Source organism: Tinamus guttatus, unplaced genomic scaffold (assembly GCF_059628265.1).
Source record: "Tinamus guttatus ecotype Peru unplaced genomic scaffold, ASM5962826v1 Tinamus_guttatus_pri_ptg000125l, whole genome shotgun sequence".
In the NCBI taxonomy this organism is placed as follows: Eukaryota; Metazoa; Chordata; class Aves; order Tinamiformes; family Tinamidae; genus Tinamus; species Tinamus guttatus.
In genome coordinates this window covers 2108085-2122227 of record NW_028288659.1, presented here as the reverse complement: position 1 = coordinate 2122227, position 14143 = coordinate 2108085, and the positions used below count along the sequence as shown (strand labels likewise).

General features: G+C 43.0%; 1 protein-coding gene across 2 annotated transcripts; it reads left to right on the top strand.

Moving 5' to 3' along the window:
• The first annotated feature begins 1157 nt into the window (after positions 1-1157).
• On the top strand, positions 1158-9968 carry RAD52 (RAD52 DNA repair protein). 2 transcript variants are annotated; one of them, XM_088521531.1, is made up of 11 exons: positions 1158-1445; positions 1826-1927; positions 2485-2578; positions 4202-4269; positions 4470-4588; positions 4673-4748; positions 7459-7655; positions 7855-7988; positions 8512-8592; positions 9306-9548; positions 9817-9968. In XM_088521531.1, the coding sequence occupies exons 1-11, from the start codon at positions 1191-1193 to the stop codon at positions 9873-9875; spliced, it is 1428 nt and encodes a 475-aa protein (XP_088377657.1). In that variant the 5' UTR covers positions 1158-1190; the 3' UTR covers positions 9876-9968. The 2 variants fall into 2 exon arrangements, with proteins under 2 accessions (XP_088377657.1, XP_088377655.1); XM_088521529.1 differs by having other exon boundaries at positions 7849-7988.
• Positions 9969-14143: the final 4175 nt, after the last annotated feature.

Below are 14143 nucleotides of genomic sequence, written 5' to 3'. Positions count from 1 at the left end.
AGGAGCCTCAGCTAGAAGACCAATGCACCAGCACCATGGTGTGGCAAGGTGACAGCGAGCAGCCCTTGGGTACTGTATTGGTGAAGGGTGCCATCTACTGAATTATCAGCCTGACTTCTTAAAACAGTTACTAGTTCTGTGTATTTTTCAGTTCTGCTTAGTTTATGTGATACCATCGTAACCCAAGACAGCATGATTACCATCAAAGTAGTAATATAAAATGAAGACTGAGTAATCGTCATATAAACAGGTACAATCTTAGAAAGTTGCTGCTGCCTTTTTTTTCAATATTCTCTGAGATATAGTGTTGAAGAATTTGGAAGAGGGAATTGCTTTCTATTTATTTCTTTACCTAGAAAAATAAAAAATGTGTTCACATATACCTAAAAGGAAAAAAAAAATTTGCTAAGAGCTTAATCTTCAGAATTAGAAATTTTTTTTAAAAAAAAAATTGTGTTCTAGTCTCTGCTTCTTGTGCAGGATCCAGATGCTGCTGAAGTTGAGTTTTCTGACAGGAATGATTTTTTTGTTCTTCAAGTGGCATGAGTGGAATTGTTACTTTATTTAATGTAATGGCTAGCGGAAAAGGAAGTAGGTAATAAGAAAATCACATAGGCTTCAACTGCAGTCTTCCTTCAGTGGTTAAATTTTTTTGCTAATCTTGCAACAAATGTACCTCTCATAAGAAGGGACAGTTGCTAATAGGAACAGTGCAGTACAGCATGTGTACTATCAACATTCCTACTGAAAAGTAGGAATGACATACAAGACATGTAAATCAAGCTTTGTTTTTTAAAAAATCTTTTCATCCACCCTAGAAATGTGATTTCTGCTGCTTATAGTTTGGCAGGTGCTTAAAAAGCAGAAAATGAGTGAAGGAACCCAAACTGATGCTAAGGAAAGCAATGAATAGAAATGTTAGTAGTTCTGAGTTGCCCTATAGATTTGTACATATCCAGGGAAATCCAGTAGGAGTTGTTTTTAGTACTTTCTGTGACTTTTCTTGATTCTTTATCAGCTCACTCACACTTGATGCTTTTAGGGATGGAAGACCGGAACGGCACCTCTGTTTCTAGCATGAAACCAGACATTTATGCATGCATAATGTAACCTATGCTTGAGATATAAGTCATTTTGACTGTGATGAAGCAACATCAGAAAGCAATTTTCACTGAGCCTGCAATAGTCCTATGGAATGGGAAATACAACTTGTGTGTAATGTCCAGCATATCCCCACTTACAGAACGTTGTTACACTCGCAGGCCATGGCCTTCCGTAGCTTTCTGACGTTCTTCATTTGGACTGTTGGTTCTGTTACCTGCTGTTCAGTGTTGTATCTCCTCTTGTCTGCAGGGATGCCTGAAAGTCAAAGGAAAAGCAGCGAAAGCCACAGCGGCAGCAGTAGCAGTTCCAGCACTGGCAGTTCCGTTGCTTGCTTTGGACAGGTCAGTTGCTCTTAGCCTGAGAGAAAGCAAAGCTTCTCTACTTGCTCTTTGGCATTGCATATCTGCTTATTTTAAAGCTAGGTAGAATAAGGCTGCAGTCAGACCCATAAGCCTAATTTTACATGTTCTTCTGTAATAGTCACAGCATAATTCTGACTATGCTAAATCAATCCAGATTCTTCACAAAGTGTTTTTAATTTTGTTTCATAAAAATGGTGCTCTTTCATTCCCAGATGGCTGGGCCTGGCTTTTGCCTACATACGTTTTCTGTACTGTAAAACTGTCTGTGGAAAAAATGGGATTAAGAGTTGATGTTAGGAGGTGATAGAAAGCTTGCACGGGGAGAATGAAAAACTTTGTCTGTCTTGGTTTTCCTCAAGTATCAATATACAGCAAATGAATACCAGGCTATCCAGGATGCTCTGCGTCAGAAACTGGGTCCAGAATATATCAGCAGTCGACAAGCTGGAGGAGGACAGAAGGTATAGATAAACTGAGTAAGCATGTATAGGTGTATGTCTTTTTTTTTTTTCCAGGAATATCAAAACAAATATTTTTGTTCATTTCCCACTAGCAGGGTAATTTGCAAGCGTGAAAGCAAAGTTAGAGTAGCATGAATTGTGGCCTTACCTTAGCCATGGGGTTTTTCCCTGCTTTAGGCAAACCACAGCTTATCCAATGCTTCACCTTTTAAATGAGAATATTTATCTTCTTTTGGAACACTGAGATTTGCTTGATTTTTCAGAACTGGAATATACGAAGCATTACATAAACACTAGGTGTATTTTTCCCTCTTCTGTGCCCACTAGCTGTACTTCCTGTACCTCAGTCCTGTTTGCTCTCTTACCCTTTCCTGCCAGTGGGGATGAGAGGAACTAATGTTGCTCTGTTTTGCTTTCCTTCAGATTTTCTGAGTCTTGCACCTAGCTGCCTTTTCCACACTGTAATGTGCTCTGTGTGATTCCTCGCTTTTTCATAAAGAAAAGAAATACATGTATGTGCCTACATGTGCATATGTATAATTTGCTTTTCTTTCCAGGTCTGCTACATTGAGGGTCACAAGGTGATCAGTCTGGCCAATGAAATGTTTGGCTTCAATGGCTGGGCTCATTCTGTCACTCAGCAGAATGTCGGTAAGTATCTCTGGAGAATCAAGTCTTTCCTCTTGTCTTACTATGTTACTTTAAAATTAACATTTTGTTAAATAAGGCCCAATCTATATATCGTAGAATGTGAACATTTCAAACAAGGGAGAATGCATATTTTAATGTACTTTAGAAATGGCAGAACCTGATGAGAGACATGTGGACTTTCCAGATTTTTTGGCAGCTGGGAAGGAATGAGAGAAACTGAATAATAATGAACCTTCTGTCTTCTTTTGAAATGTTGTATTGGAATATATTGTAGTCATGATTTTAAATGAACATGAGGTTATTCTGGAGCTACTATAAACAAGTTTTGTTATCTTTGTGGATATAACAGTGAAGAGGTATTACCATTAAACTATTTAGTCTAGCACCTTACAACCTGAGCCAACTGTTGTAGTCACCTGCAATTATTATATTCAATCAAATACCACAGTTAATTTTTCCGTAGCTGCCTTCAAATACTAGGCTTTTCCTGCAGATTCCTCTTCTAACACTTACCTCGTTCTAAGATATTTATGGTAGAAACCTTTAGAACACTTCCTCTAGAAAGTGTTCTTTCTAGGCCCCAGTTCTCTCCATCTTTATAGCTGAACTAACAACCACTAGAGAAGCATTGTCCTTGCTTGGAGGTCTGCCGTGCACAGACTGAAGTTGATGGTAGTTGTTAACCAAGTTGTTAACCAAGTTGTTAACCAGTGTGTGTCGATGGACCTACTTGTTTTTTTTTCCCTTTGGGATTTTTTTTCTTACATTGCACTGGTAGATTCCAAACATAAATTATTGAATGCATTCTTATCTATTCAGTGACTTTTAAGTTAAGAAAGGTCTGCCATCCTTCAAACATCTATCTTCAAGTGATGTCCCAAGAAGTGATGCCTTAGCAATTCCGAGACAGAGGATTCTGTCCTATTTTTGTTCCTCAACTCTTGGCTCGTGCCTCTGGCAGGTTTCGAAGCAATGGGGCAAATGGACTGGACGAGTGCAGAGAAACACTGAGCCCTCAAGAGGACAGTTGCTGAACTTGGAAGCATCTCCCTTCTGATATTTGTGTCATGTTTCTAACAACACATCAAACCGTTAATTGGAAAGTGTTCTAGGTGTATTATGTAGTATTAGTCAATGTAAATCATGGTAAACTGGTTACTATACTGCGTTGAGAGATGTATTGCAAGCTGTTATGCTATTCAGAGACCCTGTCTTGAGTATAAATTTACCAACCAGGAGACTTCTTGTAGGTAATAGGAAAGAATTTGCTTTTACAGTCAATTAAGGTAATTTTCAGTTATTGTTTTTATAAGTTCATACTTTAGATTTTTCCTTCCTGCTGAAAAATTAGTTACGCTGTGAACATTTAGGATATGCAGCTGAATGAGAAGTTACATTTACATCTTCTTCTTTCATATGTTAAAGGTGATGTACCTAACACCAGGGTGCAAGTGTTTGCCAAGTTTTTGTAAGTCTATACGAGAAGGTATCATGTTGTTGTACTCAGAGCATGTATGCAAGTCAAAATAGTATCTTTGCTATGTTCAGCAAGTATGAGCAGAAGATCTAAATGTGGATCAGAGGCCTTCTGCGGTGCTCTGGATGTTGTTATTTTTTCCCCAGATTTTGTTGATCTCAACAATGGCAGGTTCTACGTGGGGGTCTGTGCATTTGTGAAAGTTCAGCTTAAGGTAAGGGCATTTTGTTTGCTCTGTGATTGCTTAAAGTGGTGAATGAAAATTCACACACGGGCCAGACTGTGGTTCAGAAGAGTACTATACATCCAGCTTAGAGGAGGTAATTTGGCTTAGGAAAGCACAGCATCTAACTGGGAGTGTTGCAAGTGCAGAAACTCCCTTTACACTTAGTATTTTTTTAAATTTTACTTCAGGATGGGTCATACCACGAAGATGTGGGGTATGGAGTGAGTGAAGGTCTAAAATCTAAGGCCTTGTCCTTAGAAAAGGCAAGGAAGGAGGCAGTAACAGATGGACTGAAGAGGGCACTCAAGTAAGTGAAGATCAGTACTTGCACATTTTCAGAAGTGAGGTGAGAATTTAGTATTTTCAATCACAATGAGCTCTCGTCTCACAGGTGCTTTGGGAATGCTCTTGGGAACTGCATCCTAGACAAAGACTACCTACGAGCTGTGAATAAGCTTCCACGCCAGGTACAGTACGTGGACGTTTGAAGCAGGGGTTGGTAGATGCTCCTTGTTCCTAGTCCATCATCTTAAAAGGAATGTAAATAATGATAAAAATATCTTTGTGTCTCATCCCTGAATATTACCAACTGCGAGAGCTATAGCCTTATTTGCCTGCTAGTCTGACTGCACAAAGAAAATATTACAGAATTCTTCCTCGACATTTTACTACAACTACATTGTGCTAAAGTTGGACTGTTATAATGGGCAAGGTCACAGAGGTGAAGAAGCAGCATCTGACTCAAGATCTCATGACATTTATTGCCATGTTGTCTAAGCTTCTCTGTTCAGTCCCAGTAAGGAGTACAGTTAAATCTATTTTCATTAGAGGTTAAATGCTACCACAAGAAACATTAAACAGTTTATTCTTGGTGCCATTTGGTGCATGCTATGCTTTTTAAGGCCAGTTAAGCTCTGTCAGTTGCAGCAACTGAGCTCATCAGCCTAGTCCAGCCACTTGTGCTTTAAATACATATTATTAGCACTAATACCACTGTCAATGTATATATGCATGTTGGAGGTAAGAAAATCTTTAGGAAATAGTGTCTTTACTACCCTGCATAAGGCCTTAGATGAGGCAGCTGTTCTCTTGGTTTGCTCTTTTTGTTGGTGGCAGCATGATCCAGTTTATTATGCTGAAGCTCTAACTTATTTGTCATTTTCGTAGTCTCCATATTGGACTTCTCCAGGAAGAAAGGGGAAAAAAATAAAAAAGGAAGATAGCTGCATGCTATTTCTGCAACATGTCATAAAACTAGAGGTTGTGGACAGGGCAGAAGAATAGCCAGACAGATCATCACAGTAGCCTGTGTACCTTACCCCAAAGCAGGTAAAGTGCCTGCATGCGTTCCTGCAAAATTAGGGCTCTTTCATTTAGACCTTAAGCCTAAAAATTGACAGCTTGTATATATCAGGAAAGGAGATTGTTCTTTAGACTTTACGGATTTCTGGCTCAAAATCGGAAGCTTTTCGCTGGAAATACTTCCTCCTTCAGATAAATTTTTCTGTGTGCATAGCCCAGGATATCTTAGAAACAATACTAAGTGGTTCACATACCAAAGCTACTTGCTTTTTTTAATCAGAACTTTCGCTTAAGATTAAGCAAAATCTGTACAGTAGTAATTGCACCATATCTGTTGAGTTGCTGTGTCCTCTTATTAATTTCTGTTCAACCCTCACAGGGGCTCCCTGCACATCTGTAGCTAGACACACTCAGCACCTTCTCACACGATTTGAAGTGTATCCCTAATTCCAGCCCTCAGTGCTGGAATTTTCATTCAGTTCATTTTTTTTATACTTGTTATTCTGTAACAGCATGTTCCTACTGAGGTTTCAAGCAAAGTTCAGGAGGCGGTTTCAACTTTTAGTTAACCAGCTTGGACTCCTCCCAAAAGAACATTGCAAAATACTAGATGTATATAATGGAGGAACCAGAATTTTTAGACCAGACCCACAACTGCTTTTAGTTGTTACCAGTCACTTCAAAGTCTTGCCACAGAAAAGCAAAACAGGTAACAGTATATTTTGTTGCTTCATGATACGTGTACACCTCCCTGCAAATGTCCTCTGCTTGAATTGAAATCGTGTTGGTACCCAAAATCTGCAATTGAAATTTTGAGAGCAGTGTATACTACATTTAACTGCTAGAGGGTGAAAAATAAAGTTAGGAAGACTTGTACTACTGCTTTGTGTTGTTTTAAATATCTTGTGCTATACTGCTGGCAAACGGTGGCTCCTGAATGTACAAGGAATTACCATCTCCAAGTGCATCCTTTGAAGATTGCTTTCCTTGTCGTGACTGTGGTTCTTACCTTTACTAAACAATAAGAGGCCACGTTACTTCTAGCTTTGCTTTTCTGACTCTCTGCCTGTTTTAGGTTGCAGTTTGCTAGGGAAGAGCTGCAGTGACTTGTCCTCCATGAAGCACTCAGCGAAATGGCACTGCCTGAGGTGCTCGGCCAGACTTAGCACCAGACCGTGTGGAAATGCCTCTTGCTGCTGGCCTCCTTTGGTCTAGAGAGAGCAGGGACAGTGATGTTCATCTCCAGCAGTGACTCCCATGCCCTAACCCCATTCATTCACATCCCTCACGCTCTCTGCGTGCGCTTTAACAGAGCACACAAGTCGTCAGCAACCTCTCTCTGTTTAGCTCCTGCTGGGTGCCAGTTGGAGGCCGTAGGCTTGTAGGTGGTGATCTGCTTTGCACACTAAGGAAAAGCTTTTGCTCTTGATGGTCCATAGACTTTCATAGGGTCTTCTTAAGCCCAGGATTTAGCAAACTCTGCTATTGGCCTAGAGCTGCTTTCACTGCTCTTTTTGGCAAACTTAGATTGTAGGAAATGATCCAAAGTGAGGCCTCAGCAAGTCAAGATGCCGCAGATCTCTGCTTCGCCAGGGACATTGTCTGTTAGTGGCATTGCCACAGGTTTCAAAATCACAGAGCCAAAACATCCTGTATCTAACAGAAGGGTAAACACCCCTCAGTGACCTCCTGATAACAGGACTGAGCATCAGGTTGGCCATGGCCTTTAATACAGGTGTGAAGCCCTGAGCCAGCAGTGTAAACTAACTCAGAGGTGTATGAAGTTAGTGACCAAGTCAGTGACACAACTCTGCATGTTTCATTAGGTTAATGAAGGAAACTCCAAATTCCTTTATTCCTTTATTCCTTTCTTAGATGCCAGCTGAGTTGGATTTGGTCAAGGCTAAAAGACAGGACTACGAGCCTGAAATAGAGAGAGCAAGATACAATAGCTGTTTGGAAAGGCAGAGCACAGGATGGAGACAACAGGATGAGACAGCATCTACTTGTAAACCTGGTCAGATGGAGGCATCCACAGGTGCTGAAGATCAAAAGCAGCCAAGTTGTTCCAGGTAGGACTATACTGTGAGTGTATTTTAAAAGGTGTGTTAAAGTTACTTCCCCACTTAAAACACATGGAGAGCCCAATTTGGAAGATGCTACAAAACACCGATTTATTAGATTTTCCTTGCTCTTCTTTATGTATTTCTTCTCTGTAAGTGGTAACCGCTGAAATCCTATTCAACCTTGTGCTTCTTTGGGGAGGTGCAGAACTACAGACTCCCCAGCTGTGGAGTGTGATGCTACTTACCAGCGGAAATTGCGACAAAAGCAGCTGCAGCAGCAGTTCCGGGAACAGATGGAGAAAAAGCAGCAGGTTCTCTTAGTTCCAGACAGCAAACAGGGTAAGCTTGGCATTAAAAATTAACAGTTGTAATGATAGATACTGGCAGGAACATATTATCCTCAGTATAGGAGCCTGACCTTTTTGTGGAAAAAACGTGTGCTCAAGAACAGCATCATTAAACTAGATCCACCCTGCACCCTAGAGCATCATGTAGCACAGCTGTACTGCACCCCGGCTGAGGTTGCAGCTCTGCACCAAGGCAATTGCAGACAAATAGCCATGGTATTAGCTACTGATATGTTGCATTTTACTCGTGGGGATATCTGGACAGCTGTGTTGTAAGCAGAAACTGGGGGACGGGGGTATAAACAGGCCAAAACCAGTTTAAATTAGTGCCATTGCTCTTACCAATCTTCATCTTGCCACGCCATGTACTGTGGCCAACGGATAAGAACCAGCTTTGAGGGAAGAGGGTACACAGCAGCAGTTGCTGCTTATTGTCTCAGATCCATGGTCCCTTAAAGAAGGGAAAGGGCATTTCTGTCGTTCCATCATTAAAATGTTGTGTTATCTTTGTCCAGCAACATCCGATCCTCCTGTAAAGCACAGCACTCCAACAACAGCACCACAGGAACTAGCAATAGAAGAAGAATTCTTTGCAGGTCAGCCAAAAACTGATGAGCGATAACAAAATGTTAAGTTAATTAGCATTTAAATAGGCTCTTTAGAGTCTGAAGGCAACATTTATGAAGAGACTGGAGTAATAGAGGCATGAATATTGTTAGCCCAGAAATACCAGCACTACTTAAGTGGCAGAAAAATGATATTAAAATGTGTAGGAGAGGGGCAGATTTCCATCACTAGGAAGGCTTTCATGCTACCTTCTTTAGTACAGAGTTGTTATACCAAATAGGTATAAATATACCATATATATATATATATGTGTGTGTGTGTGTGTGTATATATATATATGTTATATATGTAAAATATATAAATATGTATGTGGTGAACCTTTTTTCCTGAAGTAACATTTAAGGGGAGGGTTATCTCCTTAATGTAGCTATGGCTATTTGCGTCACACTTGCAGTGTGGAACCCTGACACTGCTTAACTCCAGAGCACAAGGGGGAATGCCAGCTTATCTGCCCCCATTCTCATGGTATGGAGCAGTGTTTTTTTCTTGCATAATTTTCCTGTTATGCAGTGACATAGATGATGTGTACAGTTTAACTTTTAGACTGGCCACCATTATCAGAAGAGAGAAGGGCCTTTGAAACATTTTAATGACCCAAAAGTATATTGATTTCTTTATATTAGCTTGTATTAATACCATGCTACATAGTTTCATGTTTAATTTGATTATCCGTTCATTCTAGATGACCCCGAACTTTGGGATATTTCCTTGGAGAGCGCTGACCTGAAGACAGTGGGCCACAAAATGGCAGGCCAGTCAGCTGGATGCCAGGCTCCCGAAACGCCCCTCGGGCATCACCACATGACTACACGTAACAGGACGCCTCAGAGAGCCAATTATCACAGGGCTGCTGCAAGGCTCGCCCAACTGCAGCCATCCACTAACCTCGTGAGCCGGAGCCACTGTGCCAGCTGGCCTGATTTAGGTACGTGCTACCAAAAAAATGGGAGCCAATGACACGATTTCTGTCTTAGCAGTGGCACTTGGCTTTGATGGGATCACGGTTAGATTGGCAAACTGGAGTGGGAGACCCTGTGTGCGGAGTACTGTGACAGTAGGAGAACTATCCTCTTCTCCATTTAATGATACTTTCAAAGAGGAGCTAGAGAAAAAACAAAATCAAGCTGAAGAGCACTTTTGGCAGCAGAGAAAATCTTTAAGAATTTTCCATTTCTCACTGTCTCCCTGTTTAGCAACACGCAGCCCACGCAGAAGTCAAAGCTTGAAGAAACGGAGACTAGAACCTACATAGGACACCTGGTGGTATCACGACCTAGACACTGGACTGTACCAAGGGACTGTGGTTGGCCGTTCAAATTATGTGGGGAAATAGCACATTAATGGATTTTCTGATGATGCAACACAGAAGAGCATTTATACAACCTACTATGAAGACCTTAATGGACTTTGAGGTCATTAAAATATTTCAAATTCCTTTTTCTATAAACGAGCAATCGTTAGTGCTTCTGAAGCTCTAGCTCTGTGGCTGTGTCACACACGGAAGTTACAATTAACTTGCCTGAAATGACAGCAGAGTTCATCCTTGGTATGAGATGCAAATCACTCCCCTTTCTTCCTCAGCGTTGCATTCCAGCAGAGGAAACTGTTTTTCAGCGGAGCGGGGAGAAAGGGGATTGAGGCACCATGGCAGGCGCAGAGGCTGCGCCCGCCCGCTCTGTGAGGCCCGGGGGCAGCACAGGGGCAGGAGGCAGCACCGGGGCTGCAGGGCCCTTGGACTGCGTGGGAGTCACTCTTTTGTTCCTTGGAGCTTTTAGAGAAGCTTTTGGTGCTTTTTAATATTAAAATAAACATGAACCTTGGGAAACAAATCCCAGCTGAAGCTCTTCATGACTCAGTGCTGTTCAAACCATTGCACCTCCATTTCTGTTTGACAGGCTCCAAAAAATTAACACCCTCTGCGTAGGTACAATTAGGAAGCTAAGGGCTCTCACTGCCTTTCTTTTAATGCGGGCAGCAAGTAGGAAAAACGTTCAAAGGGAGTTTTTAACAAAGCACCTGCTGCTCCTTTAGTAAGAAGGTGGAAGGAAAGGTGACAAAAAATAGATATCATCGGAGAACTATCCCAGATCCTGATGGACAGTTCTGGATTTCTCTCTGCCTTCTTGTGAGGACGTGAGACAGGGTGCAACATCCACGGAGAGCCAAACCCTGAAGAGTTACTTACACAAAGGCTGATTCTTCCAACCCTGAAGTCAGTGTCAGACTTGAAACAGGACCTCGTTCCTGTGCTTTTTCATCTCTGGTCAAGCAATCTAAATGTCAATATATTTGAGGCATTAAGAATTTACTTTTGTTGCTTGCCTGCTTTCCTAAAGACCTTACATTTTCCTTCCACCTCTTAACCAGGTGTTTTTCAAAGATTTCCTACTATTCCCCTACTTCCCAAACAGAACAAAAAACCAAGGATTATATTTAGTAGCTAAAGACAGGACAAATTATAATTATATGTAACAGGTCACATGGTCAGAAGCCACCTAGAAAACAGTTTTACATTTCACCAAATTCATTTCTCTCTAACTCAGTGGCAAGTTCAGAACAGCTCTGGGGAAAAAAGGAAGAAAAAAACCCCCACATTCCACATCCTCAAGTCCTAGACTGACAGATGAAACAAGATACCTGTTAGGAAGGGAATGTGCAGACAGTACAGACCAACGAAGCCCTGCCAAACTCTTTCAAGAAAAATTTAAGAAGTCCCATGTGCTCCAAACAACAGCTCTCTCCAGAAACAGGGCAAACATGGAAGAACTTCCTTTAAAAGAACTCCCTGAAATCCACCTCTCAGGGCATGTCCCTTTTTTTAAGTTTAAAAAAAAAAAAAAAAGCAGCAAACACTTTTTTCCCCCTTTAAGGACTTCAGCAGCATGAGTCATAACAGAAGCCGTTCTTAAAATGGAAATAAATGCAGCAGTAATTAGTGTTTAGAAATGCCAAGTAATTCTTGCAACTCCCCAGCTGCTTGAGAACGACCCTGTAATGTAGTTTGACTCTTCCTATTATCTGCCCATACGGTAGATGCCCCATAGATTGGGGGTTGGAATTCCTATTAGATCTCTGCTGCAGAGTTCCTGGTGCACCCCCTTTTCCTCTCTCCCAAGAGAAGAACAGCAGCGGACGAGAAGCCGGACTGTGGGCAGGGGGGTGCGAGGGCGGCTTTCCCAGACCTTTCCCAGACCCGAAGGAAGCAGAGAGCTCCTGCAAGGTAGCACCTCCCTCCGTTTCAAACCGGGACACCTGCCCCGTTTTTGACCCCAGATTTAAGCACATTTCACTGCTCTTGGGTAACTTCACAAGCGTCAGCCACGCCAGCACCCGTACTACTATACCTTAAGTTATCCTCCGCCTTCTTCCCTTACACATTTAGGTTCATCCTTTCATAACGAAAATTGATTCTATGAACAATTCTTTGTAGTTTCTTGCTTCAGAGTATCCTGTTAAAAGGTCAAAGACTCGCTACTGACAACTGCTTTTGAGAAGTTAAGGATCACATTAAAATGGGTTTCTTGTACTTTCCTCTGATAAATGGGGTAACAGGCAGTTAAAACCACTCCATGAACAGGAAGGTGAGGTTGGAACCTGCTGCTCAACAAGAAAACCCACAGCTCAACAAAAGCAGGTTTGGTTTATTTGAATGATTTCATTAAATATTCTACAAAGGTAACAAATTGCAGCACAAAGCGCAGTCATACAAGAAGCGCAATGCCTGGTTTTAGTGCAAAACATACAACTAACTACGGCCAGGGAAGCCCAAAGTTTGAATTCATTTTATTTTTTTAATTTTTTTTTACAGTGTACATTGTTAAATAATGTAAAGAAAACGCTTGTAATTCAGAAACAGATTTTATGTGGAAAAAGATACTCAAAGTGTAATATTAAACAAAATAATTTAACAGTTCAGTAGCATTAGTTTATTCCTCTAGACTTCAGTAATTCATCCACAGGAGGGAAGGAAAAAAAAAATCAATGGTAAATAAAACCAGTTCTTGCATAACATTAAGTGAAAAACGACTTCAAACCTACTAGATCAAAATTAAATAACCACGTGCTGCATTGAGCTGATCAGTTCCCCTGCCAGGAAACACTCCCCTTGTTGCGTTACTGCCTCGTGTTTGTCGGCGCTCCCTTGCGCGGAGCCTGCCCTGCTGGAGCCCCGCAGCTCCTCTCGCCGCCACCCGGCCCAAGCCCGAGCGCTCCCGTTTCTGCTCCCGCTTCTGCTCCAGGGCAGCAGCAGGGACCTCCCCCTGCCGCGCGTCCTGCCTCTCCCCCACGCTGGCACCTAACGGGCCTCTGCTCTGAGGCGGCAGCTCTGGTCCCCGCAGCGCCAACCCCACGGCCCGGGAGCCGCCCCGGCCGCCGGCCTGAGCCCTCAGACCCGGCCTCTCGCTCGTGCCCGTCCGTGCCCCCAAAACCGCTGCTGGGCAAAAGAAACGCGACACAAACCAACGACCCCGGCGCTCTGGCTTTTCAACGCCCAGAGACAGAGCGCGTCCCGCTGCAGGCTCCGCCAGGACGCGGCGCTCCCAGGAGACGGGCCGGGCAAGTAACATCTCCCTGGTGCCCCGGCTCCCAGGATGCGCCCGAGCTGCTCCCGAGCCCCGGGAAGCAGCACCTTGACCCTTCGCAGCTTTTCGCAGCACTATGTAAATACTGGTCGGTATTATTTTTACTTTGAAGAGGGAACCAGTATTTTTAAATACGAAAAGGGAAAATGACTAAAGCAGAAGGTACAGTACAGTTACTAAGAGGTGACAGTTGGTTACAGTCCTGGTACCAGTTTGAAATTCTTTTAAATGAACAAAATGATAAATCCTCCAAATAAGACAGAGGAAACTTCTCAATGCCGGCTGTTCCAAGTGCATCCATTGCCGGCAATGGACGTTGCGCCAGGACACTCTAGTCCTGGCTTTAATGAATTAAGAGAAAGAAAAAAAAACAAAACAAAACAAAAAGAAGAAAAGCAATCCCAGCAGACGGGCCCACACCAACAAGCAACGACACCTCTCCCTCAAACCACATCCTGACCAAACATTTTCCCCACGTCCCAGGTGGAGTCCAAGCCTCACGGGAAGGCGGCCCTTTCCCAAGACGCGCGCTCCCCGTCCTCCCTGCTCCTCCTGCTCCAGACCTCTCCGCTCTTTAGACGAGACCGCTCAGCGCCCCCGGGCTGCTCCTCCGCGCGCCGGCCCTCGAGATCCGCGCGCTTGGTCGTCCACGGCTCCCCTCCGCTCTGAACTCGGTTCCAACCTACAGCCTCAGTGACTTCCCCCTCCAAACACCTACTCCAGCCAGTTGCAGCAACGCTAAAAGCCGACACCAAGCCAAGCGGTCGCTCTTCAGTGTCTCAGGCGCTAGGCACACGTCCGTCCTGCTCTGAACTTGCCCTCTGTCCACCTGGGGGTCCTGCTGGGAAGATGATGCTAACTGCAGAAGCAAGAGAAGTCCAAGGCACTAAAATATCCAGCAAGCATACTGGGAGAACAGACAAGTATTCAAGTACATTAA

Coding starts and splice junctions, on each gene's coding strand:
- RAD52 (XM_088521529.1), top strand. CDS start 1,191: ATGGAATGGGAAATACAACTTGTGTGTAATGTCCAGCATATCCCCACT. Junction 4,270..4,469: donor TTGTGAAAGTTCAGCTTAAG/GTAAGGGCATTT, acceptor ATTTTACTTCAG/GATGGGTCATACCACGAAGA. Junction 7,989..8,511: donor AGTTCCAGACAGCAAACAGG/GTAAGCTTGGCA, acceptor ATCTTTGTCCAG/CAACATCCGATCCTCCTGTA.